This window comes from Telmatherina bonti, assembly GCF_933228915.1.
Source record: "Telmatherina bonti genome assembly, chromosome: 1".
Lineage (NCBI taxonomy): Eukaryota > Metazoa > Chordata > Actinopteri > Atheriniformes > Telmatherinidae > Telmatherina > Telmatherina bonti.
In genome coordinates this window covers 23,533,566-23,557,883 of record NC_136619.1, presented here as the reverse complement: position 1 = coordinate 23,557,883, position 24,318 = coordinate 23,533,566, and the positions used below count along the sequence as shown (strand labels likewise).

The 24,318-nt window shown below is 38.9% G+C and overlaps 1 protein-coding gene across 1 annotated transcript in view; it reads left to right on the top strand.

The window, feature by feature from the left end:
* The window catches only part of furina (furin (paired basic amino acid cleaving enzyme) a), a 76,700-nt gene extending 59,145 nt beyond the window's left edge, over positions 1–17,555 (top strand). Inside the window, exons 8-16 of the mRNA XM_079240167.1 lie at positions 1,797–1,969; positions 3,256–3,468; positions 5,552–5,652; positions 6,819–6,922; positions 7,160–7,277; positions 10,504–10,683; positions 10,782–10,906; positions 11,771–11,893; positions 12,808–17,555. Coding sequence (XP_079096293.1) covers positions 1,797–1,969; positions 3,256–3,468; positions 5,552–5,652; positions 6,819–6,922; positions 7,160–7,277; positions 10,504–10,683; positions 10,782–10,906; positions 11,771–11,893; positions 12,808–13,409 — 1,739 coding nt within the window. The 3' untranslated portion in view covers positions 13,410–17,555. The remainder of the gene's footprint in view (positions 1–1,796; positions 1,970–3,255; positions 3,469–5,551; positions 5,653–6,818; positions 6,923–7,159; positions 7,278–10,503; positions 10,684–10,781; positions 10,907–11,770; positions 11,894–12,807) is intronic.
* The last annotated feature ends 6,763 nt before the right edge of the window (positions 17,556–24,318 follow it).

Genomic DNA, 24,318 nt, shown 5'->3' with positions numbered 1-24,318 from the left:
TCTTAGCTTTAAATGATGTTGTAGGTTTAGCTATAAAGCAAGTTGATGCAGTGTGTCAGTGTGTTAATTTTTTTATCTAAGTAACATTTAACTAATTTAAAAGTATCAAAAAATTAGAAACTAATTTTTCCAGAGGTGCTTTTTCCCAAATTGGCCCAAAAAACTCTCCCTGTTGTCCCTCTTAACCAACCACTGGCTCATATTTAACAATTATTTAGTATTGTGTTGAGCAGTTTTGTGTTCTTAGATGAAGAAAGTGGGTTGAGAAGATCAAGACTACTTTCTTGTTTGCTCACTGAATGTGAGGATGGGACTTCATAGTAAACGGTTGTGTTTCACCTTTTTTAGTTTTGAATGGCTGCATGGAGAACGTTTTGATAAATTAGGTTTAGAAGTGTTTGACAGATTTTGACACCTTGAGAAAAGGGCTTTAACTAACTTGTGGGAGTGTCATCTGAAGCTCTGCCATTCAGTTTTTATTTGACTGCTTTAATTGATTGAAAATTGATCCACTATAAATCTCTGGTGTTTGGGATTAATTGTATTTTTGATATACTCGCTGATCTTACTTTTTTTTTCTCCCCCCCACTGAGGTGCAGCGTACCATGGAAACCACAAGCTCAGTGCTTTCTATATGCTTTTGGGAAGCTTCAAAGAGCCCTGTGCTTGGTTACTATAACCTATATAAATTAGTGTAGACCTGACGTGTTATATATAGTTCGGTTTAAAGTGTCTTTTGATTTATTTCTTATTATTTTTTTTTATTTCTCACTGACTACTACTTATGTGAAGGAAAGCTATCCAGACTTAAAAACTGCATTGCAAGAAAATACTGAGCTTGTTGCACCAATAATTGATCGGGAAAAGCAGCCCACTCTGTTCTACAGTTGTTTCATCTCAGGCATAATGCTTGTCTCTCACTCTTATTTCTTCCGAAGAAGAAGCTTTACTTGAAGTCTGCCACTAAACCATTTGTTCTTAGTTATTTGCATCTCTAAAAAGAACAAGTCTGATCCAATATACACTCAGAGCTGCACTAATTTCATCCAGAGGAAGTCAACTAATGTTTTCTTTCATCTCTTAGATGAATTTTTAATCTCAGAGATTTACGTCACGTTTAAGGAAATGGATCTAATTCCTTTTTATTTCTTTTTCCCCACCAGCCCAAGCTCAGAATAAAATCAATTAGAGACACTATTTGACTTACAAGGTTGGTTCTATAATAATGTTATAGTGGATGTGCAGAGAAAGAACACTAGCATGCTTCCCTGCAAGCCTTACAAATACAATACACACGAACATTACAGATGTGTGTAGATATGCAAATGAAACACCACGGTGGCATGTTTTGCTCCTGCACTTTTCCGTGCACGCTGTGATGAACAACATGACCTACAATGTTAGGGCACTCCGGGGGGGTAATGGTTCGATCCATGTCTTGCAACCAAAATTTACAAGACAAACGGCTGGTGTTTTTCTAAAAGGGTGGCCTGATCTAGAATGCAGAAGAGCTGACTGGGAGGTTGCTTACTTAAGCTCAGTGTTTGTGCAGTAGCGTAATTTTATACATGAATAAGTTTTGCATAGAAGAAAATCACTTATTACTTTAACATTGGAATAAAAGTTTTTTGTATAAATTATCTGCTAGTCCGCCTACGACCATTGTTTCAGTAAGCATTAGAATAAGTATATCTAATATAAAAAAATGCAGTTTTTTTTATATATATATCTATATATATATATATATATATATATATATATATATGGTTTATGTGAATTTTGAACTGTGCCTGCAGGTGTGCGTATGCTGGATGGGGAGGTCACCGACATGGTGGAGGCTCAGTCTCTCAGTCTGAATCCCCAACATATTGACATCTACAGTGCCAGTTGGGGCCCAGAGGATGATGGCAAAACTGTTGATGGACCTGCCAAACTCGCTAAAGAAGCTTTTCTACGTGGAGTCACAGAGGTGAGTGTTTTGATTGTCTGACTGTTTGTGTGAGACAGTTATTTACTGCCTGTGTGTTGCTTTCTTTTGACAATAAGCAAGTGAACTGTTCAGGCAAAAGATGACACAAGTAGAAAGAACAAAGCTGTTTTTGAACCTGGCAATTATAAATGGAAGGGATGTCCTCTGAAAACCACCAGGGAGGAATATCTTGGTAAATGAAAAGAAGCAGCACTGATGGAAATTTATTTATTTTCTTTTTCAGATCTTTATTGTTTGCTGAAGGGTGCTTTTTTTCAGTCCATCTTTTGTTTTGTAGCTCTTTCAGTTTCTCACCACATAGTTTTTTTCCAATGTGAGTTAAATGTGTTTTACTTGTCAAAATCAAGGTTGTCTCTCAAAATGTCTATTTAACAGTTAGTTGAGCTTTACTTGATGAGCATTTCTAATCACAGGCTTCAAAACACACGCTCATTTATATGCAAAGACACTAAGACATTCAAGGAGATCAATTTAGATTCTCCCAGCATCAAACGATATGATGTAAATTTTTAAGACAAAAGACAGCACATTGCTATACATTATGTCAACACTTCTGTTGTGGCAACTGGCATTTGTTTGTATGCATTGGAGAATGTGTAATACATGGGAAATGACTGAGTCAGCAGATAAATAATCACACGGATCACACCCCAAACTGCTACATCTCTCTTTATAAGAAAAAATAAACACACACACACACACATTTTGTTCTTGTTGTACAGCAGTGGGATTCAAGGCATGTGCCATAAAACTGATTGGAAATGCTGACACTGACTACTAAGATAATTGGCACACTGACAGCGCTGTCAGATGGCGGTGTGGGTGGTGCATAGCTGGAATTGATCAGTGCAGAGAAGGATGATGCCACTCAATACAATAAAGGCCGCTCTTAGATGAAAATTATTGCACTTCAAAGGCTGAGAGGTTGGATGATTTATTACAATGAGCTGTTGTCACTTTGAGGCTTTTTGTATTGCATCGCTGTCATGCGATATTTAGCTCTTTGCAATTTACTGAGTGACCACCCTGGCCTCTGTGATGTATGCTGGTTTTAATGGGCCCTTTCTGAAAGAGCCTTGAAATGAATTTGCCCTTCTATAATTGGGATTCCTATGTGAGATTGAATGAGATTTTGTTCTTGTTGCTGGAGTGGTGGTCTGTGGCATAATTGCATGAAAGGATGTGTGGTTGTTTGTGTGTTATTTTTTATTTTTTATTTTTTTTGTTTGTTTTTATTTTGTCTAAATGTATGGTGTTCTCTCCAGGGTCGTGGTGGTTTGGGCTCCATCTTTGTGTGGGCTTCTGGGAATGGAGGAAGGGAGAAGGACAGCTGTAACTGTGATGGCTACACCAACAGCATCTACACCCTGTCCATCAGCAGCTCCACACAGAACGGCAATGTCCCCTGGTACAGCGAGGCTTGCTCCTCCACCCTTGCCACCACTTATAGCTCTGGGAACCTCAACGAAAAGCAGATAGTGAGTCTTCTTTTCCTCCTTCATGTCTTTCCCCCACATGAACCATTTTATTTATTCACAAAGGAAATTTTAATGGTTCCACAGTTTGTAAAAATGGCCAGAGGGTACTAACCCAGTATGCATTACATTCCCCTCTATAGTAATAAGGTTAATTAAAAAACAAACAAAAAAAATTCCCAAACCCTGGTTAGATTCTTTAAATTGCCAAAATCCTAAGATAATGCTTACTTTGAGGAGGAGGAGCTGGATTTACTCATGTGGCTTCTGTGTAAGACAACTACAGGAGTAAAAAATACAACACGAAACTGTAACCCTACCCGATCGAGTGTAAATCTAGCTTTAAACGTTGCAGTTTAAGGGAGATCAGACCCTTTTAGCTTTTTGGAAAATCTCTACCACAGTACTCGACAGGAGAATCCAGTTATTAGCTGAACCTCACATCACTCTGCAGTTGCTATACAACGGTAAATTTACACAGAATTCACAGTTCGTTTATTTTCTCAGATTTCCAGAAAATGTTGTCAAAATCCATTCACAACTTTTTTGAGTTATGTTGCCAAAAGACGGATTGACAGACAATTTAGTGCTGCCAAATACAAGTAAAAGTTGTACCTTGCTGGGTTTTGACAGATGTTTGCAGAGATGAACCATCTCACACTTTCCTGCAGCTTCTCTTGTGTACCAAACTTGTTACTTGCACAGCATTCACAATTTTACAGAAATCCGGAAGAACAAATTCAGCTGAAATGGCACCAAAACTGCTGGTACTGACAACTGTTATGTCATTTTTTTACATCACTGCCATTTGCGAGGGAAAAAATGACGACCATGGACCAAACATTGACAAAAGCTTGGCAACACAGTGACTAAAGCTCAGTCGCTGCTCCTCTATATTGTAAGGAAACTTTTGAGCCAGTCCAACGAGCAGTTACTTCTTGCAAGTTTGCCACCTGATGGACTTGCAAAAAACATTTTTATCTGGTTGAGTTTTCTACGTTGTAGCAAACCTTTTCTGTAGTTTAAGTGAATTCAGTCTTATGCACCCTGTATAGTTTCATCAATCCTCTTTTCCTTTTATGCAGTTTTGAGTGATTAAAGGGATCATTAAAAGTGAATGGCTGGAAGTCCATGCAGCGATCTTTTGCTGCTTACCATTCTTGTCGCAAGCACTAAATCTCTTGTGCACTGACGTCAGCACACATGCACACATGCGTTCTTTCTCTTGCATGCAGCCTATTTATTGGCCAGGCCAACTAGACAGAGCTTATGACATCTCCATGACACATGATTAGTCCCTTAATGCTTTTGTAATGTACTTGTTTAGTTGTGCTGTCACTCATGACCCTGGAGATGAAGAGCTGGATGAACAAAGAGGGTGGGTCTTCTGGGGGTACACAAGCTCACAAAACCCTGCAACACATCACAACCCTTAAATAGATTATGCCTTTGCATTTATTATGTTTGGTCTGTTAAAAGATTTTTACTCAATGTTTTTGTGTTCTTTAACTTTCATCCTTTAAGAATCTTGTTTTTCCTGTGAGAAATGCTGTTCTGTTTCTTCTCTGGTATTGCATTCGTATGATACAAATGATTCACATTTGGAAGCTTCCCAGTAAAACAAGTCAATTCAATCTAAAGGGTGGCCAAAAAAACAGTTTAGTTTTCTAGCTGACACTTTTTTTTTTTTTTTCCCCCCCTTACGCTTCTGTTTCCACCAGTGGTTTTTTGCCTCAGGCAGTAACAAGCATATCAAGAGAACTATTTTCTTTTTTTCCCCCAAAATATTAAACAAATGCACAGTTCTGATATATGCTTCGGTTTGGAAATCGTCCTCTTTAAAAAGGATGTTTACATGCTCCCATTGGCAAAGTAAATTTGCTCAGCAGAATACAGCAGCCGGAACATCATTCTGCTTGCTTAAATGCTGGACAAATAAATGAATAGATAAAAGGATGTTTACACTTTATCTTCCCCAGCAAAACCTGTTATTCATACATTAATAATGATTTAAAAGAAAAAAAGAAACTACACGCTACTTTAGGAGTTTTTCCAAAGTTAAGCTCTTGGTGTTTATCTTCCTTAGGTGACTACAGACCTGAAATCAAAATGCACAGATTCCCACACTGGCACCTCTGCCTCTGCCCCGCTGGCTGCTGGGATCATCGCTCTCGCCCTTGAAGCAAAGTAAGTGCTTATCACCTTTTTTGGTGAGTTTGGCGTCACGTCACTCCTCAGCAGTACAGCCTCATCCTGTTTCAAAATAATTCTTTTTTAATATTTATTAGGATCAGATCAAAATGTTTGAAAGAAAAAATGTATGAATTATAACTTGCTCAAGTTTAATTTATGAAGTGGTGTAATAAGTATTCTGAAGAGAGTTTGATCATTTTCAGGACTTGTTTGTACAGTAAAATATTCAGAATAGAAAACAGCTTGAATTATTGCACATCTGTTACCTGTTTTTAGCATGTGGGTAAAATTCCCCAAAAAGCAAAGTTCATTTTAAAAAAGTATGAATAATTGAAAAACAGGATTTATTCAGACTCTTGTCCAGACCTGTTCAGGGCCCTGCATTAGATCAAGCTGCAACTGCTAGTGATGCATGATTGCGCATTAATTCTACTCATGTAAATTTTTTCCTTTTATGTAACATTTTAACCCCTTGCCACATATTTCAGCTGTGCTTTTGCAAACCGCAACAGTTTGCAAGTAATCATTCTGATCAAGTCATGCAGCACTAATAGAAGAACAAGCACAAATGTAAAGCTGTCCTGAAAAGCAGTAATTAGTCTGAGCAGCACAGTGAGGTGACAGAAAAAGACCACAATTAGGAATGAATTTGATGTGAAAGGGTTTCAGCAAACGTTCCAAATTAAATGCTTTCTTAATGCCTTTCTTATTTTTCTTTTTTCTAAAATCCATAATAAGAGTTATTATTGATACGAACCCTGCATGTAGTTAATCACATCAGGGAAGCAAATCTAGCTGTGACCACATTTTAACCCCTTTATAGGCCTGGTCAATGTTAGCATGCTAGCTGCAGGAAGAATAATAACAGCAAATTTGACATTTGGCCAAAAGGCAGGGATTGACTTCAAACATATCTTGAGAAAGATTTAATGTAATTTAGGAAAGGAAAGGAAACTTAATTGTTTTAATCAGCTGTCCACCTGAGGGGTAAAAACTGTTGGATATTTGGTCTGAGTTGTCTCTTTAATCAATTTTAAATCAATTTTTAAATGCCTTAAATGGACTTTCTTAAAGCTACAGCCTTACCATGTTTATTACTCTGTTTGTACGTGTGTGGCTGGCTGTGTGTCTGTGTGTGCATGCATGTACACACATTCCAGTAAAAACCTGACCTGGAGGGACATGCAGCATCTGGTAGTACGAACTTCTCACCCTGCTCACCTCCTCACCAATGACTGGAGAACCAATGGGGTTGGACGCAAAGGTACTGGAAGTCCTTCCAAGTTTTCTTCTGCCATCTGTAGAGGGCACATTAATATTAATGATGCTGGATACATTAATATATAATGGATGTCATAAAGCTCACTGTCACACTGTCATTAGAAATGTACAGTGCTAGAACTAGTCAGAGAACATGAATTCCACAGTGTGGAATTGTCTGATATCACAATAGGCTAACATTCCTGTAAATGTCTTCCCCCCTCTTTTCTGGTTTTTACAGTTAGCCATTCATATGGATACGGTCTGCTTGATGCCAGTGCAATTGTATCGCTGGCGAAGACGTGGACCAATGTGGGACCACAGAGAAAATGTGTGATCACCATGCTCAGTGAGCCAAGGTTAGTATGCTCCGGTTGAACACAGATACTAATGCACAGAATTCCATTTAAAACCTTGATCATAAGTATCTATTTGCATTCAGATTTAAGTGTATGTGTGTGAGAGTGTGTGTGTGCATCATCATTGTAGAATTTGCTACTAGTGACTAAAACTGTAGCAGTGATGTCTGTTGTTTTCAACACTGCATGTAGTTTGATGTGCCTGCGCTTTAACTGAAAGCGGCGGTGCAACAACAGAAACGGTGCTCTGATTAGATTTAAGAATTCAAAAGGGGAGTCTGGTCTTGATTCATGGTTACAGAAGTAAAGATTAGGGAATAGAGAGGTCAAGTGGCCCTCTCAATTAGATTAATTTGATTGGTTTTGATTATCACACATGGTCTTTATCCATTTGTGTTGCAAATGATTTCAAGTGTTGTTAATTTGACTACTTTTTAATATTAGACTATATAAGGGGCAAAAAAATTGTGATGTTTCCTTTAGGAATAAATGATGAAAAATGAAGAAAAATGAAAACACAAAATGACTATTTATCATAAGAAAAAGCCCAAGATATAAGATCAGGTAAGGATCAGGTCGTCTGTTAGAATGGTTACATTGGGAGGAAGAGGCTTGCAGAATGCATTGTGTCAACGTGTCATCCTCACAGGGATTACTGGATAAGGTTGTTTGTGTGCGTTGATGCTGGCAGCTTGAAATGAAGCATTTAAAAAATAATTTGTCGACCAGTGCTGCTTTAATGCCGAAAGTCAATATTTGTCTTTATTCATTTAGTTCCTTCTTTTTCCGAGTGTCACTGCCTAAACAAAGTCTGACATCCCCTCTTCATTATGCACTCCCTGTCACTTCTCTTGCCGGGTTTGAGGTTTGTCTCTTTTTTTACTGAGCTCTGAGATGCTGAGAGCAGATGGTTTAAATCTCTCGGAGCTGCAGCCAGATTAGGTTCAATGTTCATTCTAGGTGTGGATTTGGTTTATTTATTTATTGAGATTATATTCCAGTAGGTGAGAAAAAGGGTTTCAGGGTCTTTGTCATTGTCCTAAATTCTAACAGATACATGGTAAATTACGGTATTTAATAGAAAATGGTTCTATTAATATATTAACTTAAAGTCATATTCACAGATATACCCAAACAGAAATGTATACAAAATATTACATTTGTAGAAAACCGCTGATACAGGCTACTTGACACACAATTGGGGGGATTTGATGTAACCACAAAAATCAAAAGGTTTTCGCAGCGTTTCATAGTAGTTTTGCTATTGTTTGATCTGAAATCTATCATTGGGAAAACGTTTGTTTATTTTTGGAAAATGGATTTTATCAAAGCTTGATTTTGGAGCATAAAAATGCCATATAAGCATGTGTCTAACAGAATGAGGTTGCATGGTGGCTTCATTTCAAACGGCTATCAGAGAGATTTTCTCTCTTCTGTTTGAGCACTGTGCGAGGCATGTAAGCATGTCTGCATACTTCTCTTGTTCTCAAAGAGGATTTAACAGACTATGCAAATTTACCACCAGTAAGGCATTTAAAAAAGAAAAAAATGTGGGAGCATTGAAAAATGGGGTAGGGAATGAGCTGGAAGCTCTCACACATGGATGATTTATGAGTAAGAAACACCCACTTTTTTTCCTTAGGTAGTCCGCCAAATACATAGAAAAGCTTTTCACAGAATTTTTGTTTTCTTAAAAAACTAAATATGCAGTTATTTAAGTTTCCAATATATGGCTGGTATGTAAGTGTTATAATTATAGGTGCAAAGATATTAATTCAATGTTTATTATACTACATGGTGTATAGTGGCAGGTAGGGGCTATTTCAAATAAATTGTCTCCCGTTACATTTTATTAAAATACACATAATCATCACTGAGCTCATCATTTATTATGCTCAATATTGAAGTTCTGAATGTGATATGTCTACTTTTCACCAACCAGCAGCAGTGACCAGTAGCTGAAGAGAGAAAACTGGTGTTGCTAGTGAAGCCAAAACGCTCTTGAGAAGAAAGATAGTTATTTATGGAAAGAAAATGATCGACTGCAGAAAGAAGTAGTCTGTGGCATATAGCATAAATCACAAACACATTCACATCAATGGCGTATTTAATTTTATTGCCAGCAGAGGGAGACAAATTCTGTTTTGAAGGTAAAAACAACAAACATGTTTGTATAAAAAATAAATTATACAGAAAAAGAAAAATAATTATAAAATGTATCTATTGTTTCTTTTTAAACAGAAAAAGTGCATATGTATGTTACGAACTAGCATGTTATGAACACATGATAGGAGCACTAAGGAAAAATAATACATTAATTTTTAAACTGTACCTTTTGACAGCTCCAGTCCTATCAGTATAATGGGGTCCATTACAGGGCCCACACATAAGTTTTAATGCTACATGTCAGGTTATCGGTGTGCAGGATGCCGCTGCCTCTGACTTCTTGTGACTGCTTGTTGAAACGGAAGCCATGTTTGCAACATTGTTGGTATTTTTTTCTTTCTCAAGCCCTTAAATCAAATGCATGTGCCACGTTCATCAATAGGGATGATAAATTAACCTCAGCTGAAACCTATATAAGTTTAAGATTCTTGTTTTAAAATGTTATGCCAACTTTATTCAACACATAAACATTCTTTATTCAAGCATGCACATGTAGTGCTTTGTGAACTATGTGGCTCTCAAATTGTGTTTTGGTGATAAGGTTTGCAGTGATTGTATAACTAACGAAGAGACTGGGGGGAAAAAAAAAAATCCAAGTAAACTTTTTTTACATGACGTTCCTCATGTGATGCTCCTTTTATCTGCTGAATGTGTTAAATATTAGTTTTCTTTTAATGTAAGTGAAACATGTGAAACTATTCGACCAATACTAGAGAAAATCCTCCTGAACCTGCCTGACAGCTGAATGATGATACCATGTCTGTATTTTTGGGTGCATTGACATGACTGAAACCAGTGCTTGTGGTCCTCACAATTGTTTAACATAGATGTGTTTAATCTCCTAAGAGGATTTGAGGTAAAGCAAAAAGAAGTGGGCACTCTACCCTTGGAAGGACTACAGTGCTACAGGTTATAAGGGACTAATCCTTTACAAGGGCACAAACTCTTCACCCTTCAGGTTCTCACAACATTCAGGAGCAAAATGCATCTCGAAGCATAGGGAATAAGTCAGTCATGACACCAGCTTTACTAAATCTCTTGTGTTTCCTTCCCTTTCCAGGAACATTGGCAACCACTTATTTATTAACAAGAGTGTGGACGCCTGCATTGGGTCAGACAGTTATGTGACCGAGTTAGAGCACGTCCAGGCCCGTCTCTCCCTGTCCTACAACAGGAGGGGAAACCTGGCCATCCACCTCATTAGTCCTGCTGGCACACGCTCCACCCTGCTCCACCCCAGGTACAAAAACCCAGCAGCATAAACATTCAGTGTACACATTCAACATACACAAAGTAAGTTGTTAAGGACAGACTGTTTCAAACTCTACTTTCCTTTAGGCCTCATGACTACTCATCAGAGGGTTTCAATGACTGGGCTTTCATGACCACCCACTCTTGGGATGAGAACCCCAGTGGGTTGTGGAGGCTGGAGATTGAAAATGTGGCTGGTGCCAGTGACTATGGTAAAGCAATGACTATGGTCTTTTTTTTTTTTTTCTTACTAGTTTGTATATTTGCATTAGAATCATGTTCTGCAAAAGTGTGTGTTTTTTTTCTACTAACATGTAGCAAATAAAATACCAATAAAAAGTCTAAGGGGGATCATGTTGAATTTTTTAGACAATGAAGATACTCATGACCTTCCTTTAATGTTATTTAAAACATTTTAATCTGTTGGGTCTGTACTTCAGCTCAAGAGTTCGAAGTTCAGTGTGAGAAGATTAGAGATAAAGTGACTCTTATAGCAACAGTGTCTTTGGTCTCTTTTTAGAAGTCGACTGTATAGCTTTCCAGTGATCGGTCTTCCTTTTCATTGTGCTTCCTGCACATGCAAGATGGCTCCAGTCAGTGGAGGGAGGGAGTAACTTTCAGGAAGGGAGAGAGGACTAGAAGAAGTTTGATTTATCATGAAAAGCCCCCTTTATTTTAAATTTGCCCCTGGATCATCCACCTGCAACAGCCTTATGTAGACATAGAAGCCCTACCCTGAACAGGTTACTCAGCAAGTCCAGAAAACACATCTAGATTAATTCCTCGCATCCCCTCTCACAAGGACTGGTTTATTTATGCATCTCACAAGGCCCAACATTTGTATGATTTTTGAAAGGACACTTAATAACTAGTAAGTTATCGAGGGAAATCCTGCTGTGCCTAAATTTAAAGCTCGTGTGAATGAGTCATTTTCTGTCAGAAATATAGAGGCTTTTTTCATAGGAAGACAATGCATTCACACAATCCTTTAGATAAACCCTTTTTTTTTCTCTAAAGTTCTGCTGTATTTTGACTATTTTACTACTAATTTAAATTTTTATCTAAACTTTTCTTAGGCACTCTGACCCAGTTTGTCCTGGTGCTGTATGGCACCGGATCATCCTCTTCCAGCTCTTCTGAGGAGTCGCAGCCAAGTAACGGCAACTGCAAGACCTTGGATCTGAGGCTTATATGTATTGGTAAGACTGAAATCTCTTGTTCCCAGTTTTTGCTCAGAGCAGTTCATGTCAGTCACCTGGAAGATGTGAGAAGTGTCAGGGACTGCTTTGTGTGAACACCTTGCTTAGCTGATCCTGTTTGCGTTGTCTGCTTTGCTAACATTTTTCACTGCATCTGCTAAACTGTACACATGCCACCATGTAGCTTTGGCAACAAGTGTGAGCTTCTGGTGAGATCAATTAATCTTAACCTCACATGTCTTTTTTTTTTTTTTTTTTAAATTGATCTCATTTTATTTATGAGTGTGTTCATACCACAGGTCCAACTCAATACAAATATAGCTACAGGCAAGCTCTAATGATACAGCTGAACAACAGCACAGTGGGAAATCCTCCTACGTGTTGACTGGGACGGTGACAGTCTGACCCCTACAGGCTGTCAGAGGTTCATACATGCTGACAAGGACCGAGCAGATGTGATCATGTGTATTACATGTTATTATGTTATGTTTATGTCTGACAAGAGGCTCACAATGGTGTGTTTTCTCCTCAGCTATAGTGGTAATATTGCTGCTCTTTTCAGCTGTTACCTGCAGCACACACTGTTCATTGTTGCAATAAGCCTTGAGCTGCACCAGGACGTGCTGAAATGAGAATATGTCTGTTGGGTTTACTTGCTGCACTTAACATATATGTTGCTTTTCATCATCTGTGTTTTCCTTTCTTTGGTATAAAATGTCGTCCTTTAACTGTGAAACGTGTCCTACAGAAGACAGACATCACAACAGGATTTGTTCCTTTTGAGTCTCTTTTCTGAGCCTCGTCTTTCTTTGCAAGAATCTTGGTTCCCTGTTTGATCTTTCTTTGGTTGTTCTGACTCATATGGAGAAGCACATGTAAGCATCTGCTTATTTCATTTTTTCTCTCTGTTCCAGAGTGCAATGCTGGCTACTACCTCTTTCAGCAGGGCTGTGTGAAAGAATGTCCAGCAGGCTATGCGTTGGGCTCCCAGCCTCTCAACTACACAGTGGGGAACTTCATACAACCAGCTTCCGTCCCAGCCTGCCTGCCCTGCTCGCCGCTCTGCCTCACCTGCAGCAGCTTCAGCCCTCAGTTCTGCTTGTCCTGCCCCCCTCACAGCTACCTGGACCCTGTGTCTGGCACCTGCCTACATCTCAACCATAACATGCGCGAGTCCCCCTTCACCAGGGTTAAGAGTGAGCAGCAATTACAGCCTGAGCTCAGCTCTCAGCTGCCCATCACCATCGCTGTTCTAAGCTGTATCGCCATCATCACCACCTTCGCTAGCACCTTTCTGCTACTTCAGCTGCGCTCAGGAGCCCTCGTCAAGATGCCGTCTCTGGAGGCTGGTGGTGGCTTGAGAGGCACCTTCAGCCTGGGAGGAAATAGGATGGTGGCATACCGAGGCATCCCAACAGTGTGGGGAGATGAAGGGGTAAATACAGACTCTGAAAACGAAGAGTTTGACGTCCAAAATGAGAGGACTGCCTTTATCAAAACACAAAGTGCTCTTTAATGCCTCCACCACATCCCTCATCCCCTCCTGCTTTTAAAATCCCCCCCTCATCCCTCCCATCTGTTTGATAATTCAGGACAGTGGTAACTGGCCTCTCACAGTCTTTTCTGCTTTTACCCCCCCCCCCCCCCATGTCTTCTCTGTCTTATCTTATTCTCATCTCTGTCCTGTTTTGGGATGTGGTCTTCCATTCTGCTCTGGATGACCTGATGGGAAGCTGCTGTCTCTGAAAGCTGGTGATGCTCTAAGCTTTGCTCTCTTCACACTTAGGTGCATTTCTCTTTAAGCGGCCCTCTCTCTCCTTTTGCCCCCAATCACTAATAGCGTCTGTCTGTGCGCAGTACATTTCCCCCTCCAGCTTTTCCTCCTTTTGTTACAGTATACAAGTTGTTATGATTTGCTCCCCCCCTCCCCCCCTTTTCCATTAGTCTCAATGCAGTAGCCAGATGAGATTGCTGGATGTGAGAAGCAGAGATGCTTGGAATCTGCGTGTGTGTGTGTGCACTTTTCTTAATGAACAAGTCTGTGTAAAGTGTCTACATCTGATGAGCAGTGAAAAGTGGAGTGCCCTTTATAAAGAGTTTAAATACCGTAGTTTAGTATTTCAACTAAAAACTGATAAGAAAATAAGTCTGAAATGAGCCGAACAATCCACTAGGAAACACTCGTGTTTTCCCAAAGTGTCATTTAGTGACGGCAGTGTCACAAATATGCTGAGAAAAACGCGTAAACCTGCAGTGATATTTTCAGTGTGCATTTAAAAATGCATTAATCAGATGTTTAAAGATGAAACGGCTGATGAGGAGTTGTCCTTGCTTCAACGTGTTATCAGTCATACATAAACACATACAGTGAGATGAAATGCTGTTTCTTCTTTCTTTCATTTTATGTTGAGGCAGAGGCTTTTCTTTTAAAGCAAAAATCCATCTGTTATGAAGCTGCTCTTTGAAAACCAGTGTGGTTTCTCATCTTCTCTTCATACAAACACAATAGACAGATCAACACATTCAGCTCTGGAAGGACGTGCTGAGAGTCTCTAAGCTAGCAGAGCTTCCTTTAGCCGTTTGAGATTTCACACGTGCTGAACTTTTTTTTGGGGTTTAACAAACTTTACATTTTCCTGGTGTCAAAACGTTTTGACTACTTCATGGGAGGGTATCCAGAAAGGCATCAGAAGTGGCAGGAAACAAAAATAACACCCATGCAAGCACACAAACGCCTGCTACTTGGTCAGCCCCGAAGCACAATCCCTTCTAGAGATGTTTTTAATCTCTCCATCTGATATGCTTTCATCCCAGGGCCCAGAGGGAAGCAGCTGATGTGTGTTTGTGACTGTTGTGCGTCTCAACTCAGCTGTCAGGTTTTGAATTACCTGTAATTGATTTCTTGACAGAACAGTCCAGTAACAATGCATCAAGGTTTTCAGTCTGTCAGAGCGTTTCAGCATTACAAACATACCTCGTGCCGCAATGGCTAAATGTTTGTGTGTAAATGTGTTTCATGTAAAAATGGGAAATGTTTTTGTGCCATCTGAAGCGAAGGTTTCTTTTTCCTCTTTCATCCTCTTTCATCTCCTAGTCTCTGCGCACCTCTTGAGTGATGTTTTATGGAGAATAGGTCTTTTTAAAAACCCCATGTTGAGGCTCCACAGCTCATCAGTGTCTCTGCTTTTACCCTCCAGTCCTCATCCAGTACCTCTTTCAGATAATCTCTTCAGCATACTTTGCAATTATACTCTAAATGATACTACAGCAAAGTATTTTTTCTGGGAGATTTTAATCATACCTATAGAGAATTGATGGTTTTTAAATGATTTTCTTTTCCCTTCCTTCTGGGCTGGTTATCATTTGAAATGAGCATAGGATTGTTTAATCCACTGTAGAAATTTTGATTCCACTGATCCTTTTCTTCTTTGTTGAAATTATTTTTTTCCCCCATATTCTGTACAAAAACAGAAGAGCTTGCTGAGAGAGGTTGTCATGGTGATGGCATGCATAGAAAACTGCAGCTGCTCATCCTTTCATCTACCTCTCATGTCATACAGCAAGGTTACGTGTCGTGTTTGAGGGGCTGTTTAATTATTATAGAGCTCAAATTAAATGGAGGTTCAGCTAACATAAAGTTAAACATGAAAATGTCTAACCGCACATTAAATTGCTGTTTTTAAATAGAAACAAACCATCGCAATTTAGATATTGTGAAGCTGCTGTGTAAATTCTTTTCTCCTAAAAATTCAATATCCTCATAAATATGTTGCCATAAACGATCAGCGTTCATACACGGTCATAAGCAGGCTTTAAAATTTGTTACATTTCTGTCACTGACAATCAAATTCCTTGTCTTGAGGAAAAGAGGGTGCTGTGGCACACTCATAAATTTCAATGTCTAATTAGCCAATTTTTACCAAACCTTTGCAGGAGGTAGTAAAATATGCATTTGAATTGCAAAAGAAAAGGCATAATTAAAAGACACAGGCATTCAGAAAACAACTGCTTGACCCAAAAAGCGAAAATATATTTTTTAAAGCCAATACTTCCCAAAAACCCCTTTTAAAATGGATTTTCATTATGTGTCAGAGCTGGCAAAAAGGTTGGTTTGCATGCTGTTGAGCCAGAAGGTCTAAATGACTTCAGGTGGCCGTGCAGCTGTAGCACATCTGCTTTAATGCAGCAGTTTCTGCACCTAAAGCAAATCTCAGAATGTAAATTTAGGGGTCGAATGCTCTCAAAAGCAAAGTTATTGTGCTGAGCGTGTGCCGTTGGGGTTTGTGTGATACGCATTAGTGCCTACTGCCATTTAAGTTTTGATTGGACCATCTTAAGGAAGGTGCTAATTCACCTCCAGCCTCAAACTTTAGTCACATAATATTATTGACTTCCCAGCTTGGTGCAGTGTGTAAACAACAGATAATGGGCTAATTCAGCAACAAAATTGCTTCCAATTAAACTCTGAATGCTTAGAGTTGGTCTTTTCTTTTTAAGAAATTTAATGAAAGTCTAAATCCAGCCAACATCGTGCACTCTGAATGAGATTTATATTGCTTCCAGAAAGAATAATTTCCTCTAAACTGCATTACTATGAATACACATCCAAAGTGGTTTCTTCATGTCAGCTTGATGGATTCACTGAAGCTTGAAATCTTAAACTTATGAACTCAAAACTGCATTTTAAGGATAACTTTTTGTTTCAAATCCTTAATGTTACGGCATTAAGTAGCTTGTGCTTCTAAAGCTGCTAAAGGCCAGGAGGAGCAAGCTCACTTCTGTCACTGCAACAACGTGATTAATAACTACAAACTAAACAAACAAACACACAAAGAAGCAGGGTGTCTAATTTTGCGCGGAACTGGCTCACAATTTCTAGGCCACATATTAAAGCGTGAAGCCTTTTAATTCTGATGAAAATCGACTTGTTGCAAAGTGTCTTTTCTGATTGTAAAGACAAGACTCACAATGGAGATGTCTTCACATCGCTGACTCCTTTCACACAGAGCTCGATGTTGCTTCTGTCCTGCTCAAGGATGTAGTCTGAAGTGATCACCATGAAGTCAGATGTAGTCGATAGGAGCAATATCTTTGGCATAACCAAAGACAATCATTTTAATGCTGTCAGTTTAGTATTAGAACGTGTTGCATCCAGGATGTCCCCCACCCCACCCCCACCCCTTCCATTGTATTCAAAGTGTTGAAGCCGTTCTGTCATCTTTGCCTTTTTGAAGATTCAGCAGCCGTGGAGGGAGGAGGTAGAATGTATCCCATCGACATTACCTAAAGGGCTGAATCAGATCTGCGCGCGTCCGTGTGTGCACATGCTTGTTAAAGTAGAAATGAAACACTTTGTGATGGAGGGGCAGTCAGTGGAGCAGCCTCAGTCAACTCTGTTGACCTCCTCCCGCCTCTTCCAGAGGTTCCTGACCTGTGGCTGCACACAGAACCTTACAGATTTTTGACGTATGATTAATGTACAAGAATGACTATCTTACATGGGACATAACTCTAAAAATAAGGCCTATTTTTGTACTATATGAATGGTGCAGTGTAATTTTCTTGTAATTTAAAGAATTTTTTTTTTTTTTGCTCTTGTTTACTCCTTTTTATTTAATTGATGTCAATTATAGATTCTACTAAAAATAAAGATCTATGCAAATTTAAATGTGTTTTTCTTCATTTGAATGCATTTTTAGTGAACATGGTTTGATAAATATGAGATGAAACTTGGGACAAAGTGGTGGGGTCTTCTTGAATAGATATCTTGTAAAGCAATTACTGGCTCTTTGTTTGTTTAGGATTTTATATATTAGGAAATGTGGAATATTTTATACTATCTTGATGCAACAGAGGACACAGCCACTGATAGCAGAAAGGACTACTTTATTACACAGACGTCACATAGCTTCAGTGTCGATACAGGAAAGGCCTCTCTTCAGAAGAAACCCATTGCTTATATTGGCCCATCACTGCATGATACTTGTTCACATGGGAAGGCATGTCACAGGTTGCTAATTATACACTGTCGAAGCTGACTGCTGTTAAGAGTTGCCACGTTACTACAACAGATATTGTTGTTTACCACGTGCAGAAGTTGACCTTGCAGCAATCAAACTTCCACGGAAACCGATTTAAAAAAGTTAAACTACTTATACTGTACATAGTTGCACATTGTCTAGTTCCCAGCCTTTGTCTTCTTTCCACAGTAAAGTCAAAGAAAAAGCTGAAGAGTCCTAGCATAATCAGTGGAAAAGAGAAAAGAAATTGCAGTGGCTTTGTTGCTGGAAGGGACTTCAAAATAAATGTAATTTATAATAATTTAGATTTATAAAAGACATTCTGTTTGCCTTAGGAGCCCAACAGCTCAGTAATAAGACTGAAAACAGTACAAAGCAAAAAAAACAAAACAAAAAAAAACCAAACAAAATATCATAAAGGGGAGCAGCAAGCACAGTTAGAGGTTGAGACTGAATGATTCAAAAGGTGAGCGCTGAGATTTGACAAATTGGCCTGTCAGGTTCCACCATGTTAGATGTTGAAGCCTGGTCGCAGAAAGCTCAGAGTCCATCGTCAGGAGGAGAGCAAAAGCTACCCTGCAACTGCGTGGCAAAGATTTATGGAAGGAAGTGGAAATGCTGGAAGGCAGAGAGGCACTGAGGTGCCAAAAAATGGAGTGAAAAATTTGGCAATACGTTTAGGTATTTTGGAGTCTGTGTAGGTGGATGAGGGTAGAGGTGATAAGTTGCCGGGGGCTCTAAAAGCAAGGTTGGACATGCACTGCAGCCAATCCATGACTTTCTGGTGCCTCCAACAGAGCTTTATTTAATTGTTCCTGATGAGAAGGAGTATTTCAGTGACAAGTTAAGCCGAGTGCGAGGGTAAAAATGTGCATGTTGATATATTTGATGTGTGCTTTGAATCATTCAGCATGGTCGGACCGTAACGTTATAATCAGCTATCTTGGGTTTCTACATAAAACTCGCGGACACGGTCAGTCAGGTCCTGAAAGAAAGACTATCAGATAGTGAATCGGTTCAGTACTGAGCTGAACATCATCTGTCTAGGAGTGGAAAAAGCCAGCATCAGTGTATGGGTTGGCAGTGGTGGTCAGGGTGTGTTGCATCAGTGCACATACCCTGAGTAACAGGGCACCATCAGTGTTGAGGGATCTGTAGGTTTTGTAGCAGCATGCGCCTCTATGACTTTCTTTTAAAATGTCTATCTGTATTATCAAGATTATACTAAAAAAAAAAAAACACATCCTGAAAATATATAAGTACTCTTATGTAGATCTCATGTCAAAGCCCTGACACAATGATGTTGTAGCAAATAGGTCCACAGGACTAAATATATTTGCTGTTTGCATCTGTGTTGGGATAGTCTATTAGAAGAAAAGAACACTCTGAAATAAGTCATTTTTGGCCTAACCATGGACAAAAGTTAAAGACTAAATATCTGAGGAATTGTTTAAAATTAGGGTTTACATATGATTATAGTTCTTGTTTGTAATACCAAATCCAATCTTCATTTAAAGTTTAAAGTCATCGTCTGACATTTTACTAGTCATCATGAGTGAAAACATTTAGTTCCCCTGAAGCAGATGTTGGACATCAAACAAAAAGACGTGACTGTGCTCTCAGCCTTTGTTTGTGGTGTGCTACATGACCTACAAGCATTTTCTGGAAACTACATGCTGTTGTTTTCTCTGTGGTCTCTTCACTGTGAGCGATGGTGTCCTCTCTCCTCTGCAGCTTGTTTAATTACTGCATTTGATGAAGTACAGTCTTTGTAATTACTACAATGACTTTACAGCAGCGAGGCTGTACCTAACACCACATGGGTCATAAAAGGAATTCATACTTAACGACTAGAGTCACACAATGACCAAATGAAAATGAAAAGCTTTGTATTTTACACGACGGACACCGTCAGCAGTTCTGTTGTGGTGAACTGTTAAAAACAGTTTACACTCAGTTTTTAACACTACTTGCTATAACATGTAACCACTAACACAGGAAGATGTCAAAATATACCTTACATGGGTTTAAAGAGCCAGACCATGAGTTTTAAAATGTCAAAGACCAAAATAAAAGCATTGACAAAACAATGAAAACTACTTTAATCTGTAGCCGGTGGATGCAGTTTTGGGAACTGGGATTACATGCCTTTTAACCAGATTTACCAGTGCAATGTCACATTTAAACAAGTCACTTAGTTCAGACTGATTATTAGTTTATATCAGAACAAACTTTCATCTTTACAGTATAGGTAGTTTAATCATAATTTTAACAGCTTTTGGGAAAATGTTACCACATATACAACCAATCTGTTTCCCTCGAGAACAAATGTGTTTTCTGTTCATGCATGAACCAAGCGGAACAAGGACAAAGCAAAACTGGCCTGAATGAACACTTTTTTGGGTGACTTTGGAGATGATTGATAGTTGAACATCTTCAAAAATATTTTTCAGATTCCATTCTTCAACAGCGTCTGTCTGTCTTTTACCTTTAGCCTGTGTATTTTTTATGATTTGGCCCTTTGTGCAGCTCTTTGCTCATTCTCATTTTGAAGTGCAGTATGGATGAACTGGTATGGTATTGTATGATAACAGTAAATTCAGTCAGGAAAACTCAGAGTGAACTGAAGTGTAAAGATTGACTTCCACCTTGGACTTGTTTATAGAAAACAGAAGTTGGCTAATGTTTTTTTTTTTTTCCATTTTACTTGGGAATAAATGTGGGAAACAAAATTCTTCTACATTTGTCTTCACATTTCTGCTAATTAGCAGCAAAATCACATTTTTTATATATTAAAGACTTTGAACCATATTACATTCTTTTGCAGCAGGTAAACACACAAAGTTAGCAGATTCAGTGTCCAAATAAAAGCCTAATTGTGAATCCCTGATCATACTGGGCTGATTATAATCATATACCCTTCGCACTAAGATCAGGTGGGACTTCTGAGAACTCATGTGATCGGGGTTGCAGTTGTTCTTTTTACAGGTTTTAGGTGCCCACTGCATCTTAGAGACCCTCTTTGTCATGTCAGTGGATTTCTTTTAATATTTTCTTTACTACCAAAATAACAAGAAACTTGAGAAGTCCCTGCTCGCTGCTCTTCACTAGCCCTAAATCCATCCCAAACGCTATAAAAATCTTGCATACAACATACATCACAAATAAAAACAGTCCTAGAAACATTCCTCTGACTGTTTGTCATGGTAAGTGTGTTTTATTTAGTTTCTTGGCTTCATACTTAAATCCATGTCATATAATGCTTTAAAGACCTTGATGATGACCAAAACTACAAGGATGCACTTTGATACCCATTTGGTGTTTTTAAACTTTATATTCTATTTATTGCTCCAGAGTTAATAACATAATATTCTGACTGAATACACCTTCAAATTTAAATCTAAAACCCACCTCATGCTGCACTTTCAGATAGTTCCTGTCTTTTCGTTGATGTCAGGCTGTGAACCTGTTAAGGATTATCCCTCCTGTGGGTCAGCCTCAGTGAATCTGTTAAGCTTTGTGCTTACAGTATAATCCATGATGTTCTGTGTTTGAGACAGCTAAAAACTCCTTTATCTCTCTCTCAAACGAACCCCGTGAAGCCTACTTTTTGTCCTTCAAGAGGGATCATTCCAGTTGTGGAACTGTAGCGTACCCTCTTCATCCTTATTGTCCTCTCATTAACTTTCTCTGAGCCAGACTTCTGGGACCTTTTTCTACATCTCCAAGCTATCAGAGCCTTGTTCTAGATATTTTGGATTTGTTTATTTCCTTTTCTTTGTGTTCACGCCTTACTTTCTTTCTTCCTCTCTGTGTTGGTTTTCTTTTTCTGACTGTATAAGAGCATGGCTCATCGTTCAGTCTCTGCAGTCTGTCCTCTTTCCAGGTTGTGATGGCGCCCTTTTAAAACAATCAAATATAAGAAATAAATAATACACTGCAGGTACTTAGTCATAAGCAAAATCAGAATTAAATTAAATTAAAAATGAGTGAAACAAGCACAACATAAAAAATACTGTATGTATTTCGGTATGTCTGATGGAGTGTTATTTGTAAATGGGTTGGGACTGCTCTACCTGAACTCAAAACCTGGACTTTTTTTTAAATATGTAATCATCCAGCATGAGGGCTCTGTTTTAATCTTGTTATTTTAGTCAAAAACACCTAAGTTCCTTATTGTAACAATTTGTTGTAGGTAACTTAAACAAAACCAAATACAGAATAAAAGCAAAGTTAAGCTTTGAATAAAAATGACAGAAGTTGAAAACAGAATACATGCAGAACATATGTTGATCATTATTTCCTTTCATTCTCCCCAACCTTTAAGTATGAACTTCTTTTTATTCTCCCTAAACTGTCTTTGTACGTTTTTGTTCCTTTGGGAAATAAGAGTTAAGTTTTTGAACCAGTTATTCGTGTTTCATCCAGTTTTAAAGTTTAACACTTTTCCAAATTATTATACATGAAAGGGAATTAAACAGTTTTAAGTTTTCTTTTGGAGTTTTTGCTTGTAGTGTTTCTCCTGTCAGTTTAGGTCATTGATAACAATCTCACAGAGGTCTAACTAGTTTCCAGGTAAGCTCAAAGGGAAAACTGCTAAAGGAGGTTGTTACGCATTTTTAAACAAGCCAAGGTTTCCACGGAGTATTTGGGGAAAAAAGAAAGATCTTTCTGCAAATGAAGATGTCCTGGGGTGGGCAGGACATCAGGCAGTTTTACTGAAACTTAAGGGAGATTAGAATCAGCACCTCCAAATCTGGTCCTCAGCCGGAATAGGGTGGATTGCCCTCTCTGGGTCGGGAATCAGGTCCTGCCTCAAGTGGAGGAGTTTAAATATCTCGGGGTCTTGTTCACGAGTGAGGGAAGGATGGAGCGCGAGATCGACAGGCGGATCAGTGCGACATCTGCAGTAATGCGGACTCTGTGCCGGTCTGTCGCGGTGAAGAAGAAGCTGAGCCAGAAGGCAAAGCTCGCGATTTACCAGTCGATCTACGTTCATACCCTCACCTATGGTCATGAGCTGCGGGTCATGACCAAAAGAATCTTGCATTCATGTAGCTGAAATGGGTTTCCTCCGCAGGGTGGCCGGGCTCTCCCTTAGAGATAGGGTGAGAAGCTCGGTCATCCGGGAGGGGCTCAGAGTAGAGCCGCTGCTCCTCCGCATCGAGAGGAACCAGTTGAGGTGGCTCGGGCATCTGGTCAGGATGCCTCCTGGACGCCTTCCTGGTGAGGTGTTCCAGGCACGTCCCTCTGGGAGGAGACCCTGGGGAAGACCCAGGACACGCTGGAGGGATTATATCTCTCGGCTGGCCTGGGAACGCCTCGGGATCCATCTGCAGTGTCAGTGAAAATGTTTACTAAGTAATTTGTACAATGTGTCAGGAGAGATGGGTCATTTATTTATGTATTTTACATTAGCCAATACAAAAAAAAAAAAAAAAAAGATTATTAAAATTGTATTTTTAAAGGATGGAAAGTTAATAATTACACAGAAATAAATATAGCTTTCGGGAAACGTTTTCTTTTTGAATAAATAACGTGTTTTTATGTCAAATTTTTTCAAGTAATCTGTGTTAAGTGATCATTCAATAAAATATTTCATTAGTGCTGTTAAACTGTTATGATAATATGACTTTTCTGCAAAGTGATGAGACAGGCAGCAAACAAAACAGTCGAATATGTAGGATTAAACAACGAGGAACCGCGTTTCACAGCTGCCATGAACAACGGTAAACATTTAATATTTACTCCTGTTTTTACAAAACTTGCTAAATATATTTCTAAAATATAGAAACTATTTTATATTGGTCTCAATGTAGTCAAAAGTCAGCTGATCTTAACCAGCTGATTAATGTGTTGCTATGGTGACACCCGCAACGGAATGATAGGACTGTAATTTAACTTACCCAGCTATTCGTGACCACAGGAAATGATATGAGTTCACCCCACTCCTCCTCTCGTACCGCATGGAGGTACAGTCACACAGGTATTATTTATGGTAGTTTAATGTTGCACACTCTCTACACACAGAGATCTTCTTTAAGGTGCATTAATTACACAATAGCTAAGTATTGTACATATGGCACATTATTAAATGAAGCATTTTCCTCATATGTTAGTAGAGATCCATGTAATCACAGCTTTATGTCTCCTAATTAGCAAAACTTTATTTCCAACCATATATCCGTATAAAGCATTTCAATCTTTAAGTTTGAAGAACTGATTACATAATCACTCCTTTAGGCTACTTAAGACACTTGCACAAAACATACTGTGGGCGCCCCACTTGCCTGCATTGGGGCCTTATTTTAATTTCTGAAGGATGGAAACCCTCAGGGTGCTGTATTGGTGGCTCTGCAAAGTAGCTCACTGTTACTTAAAACATCAAGGGCATGATGGTAACCA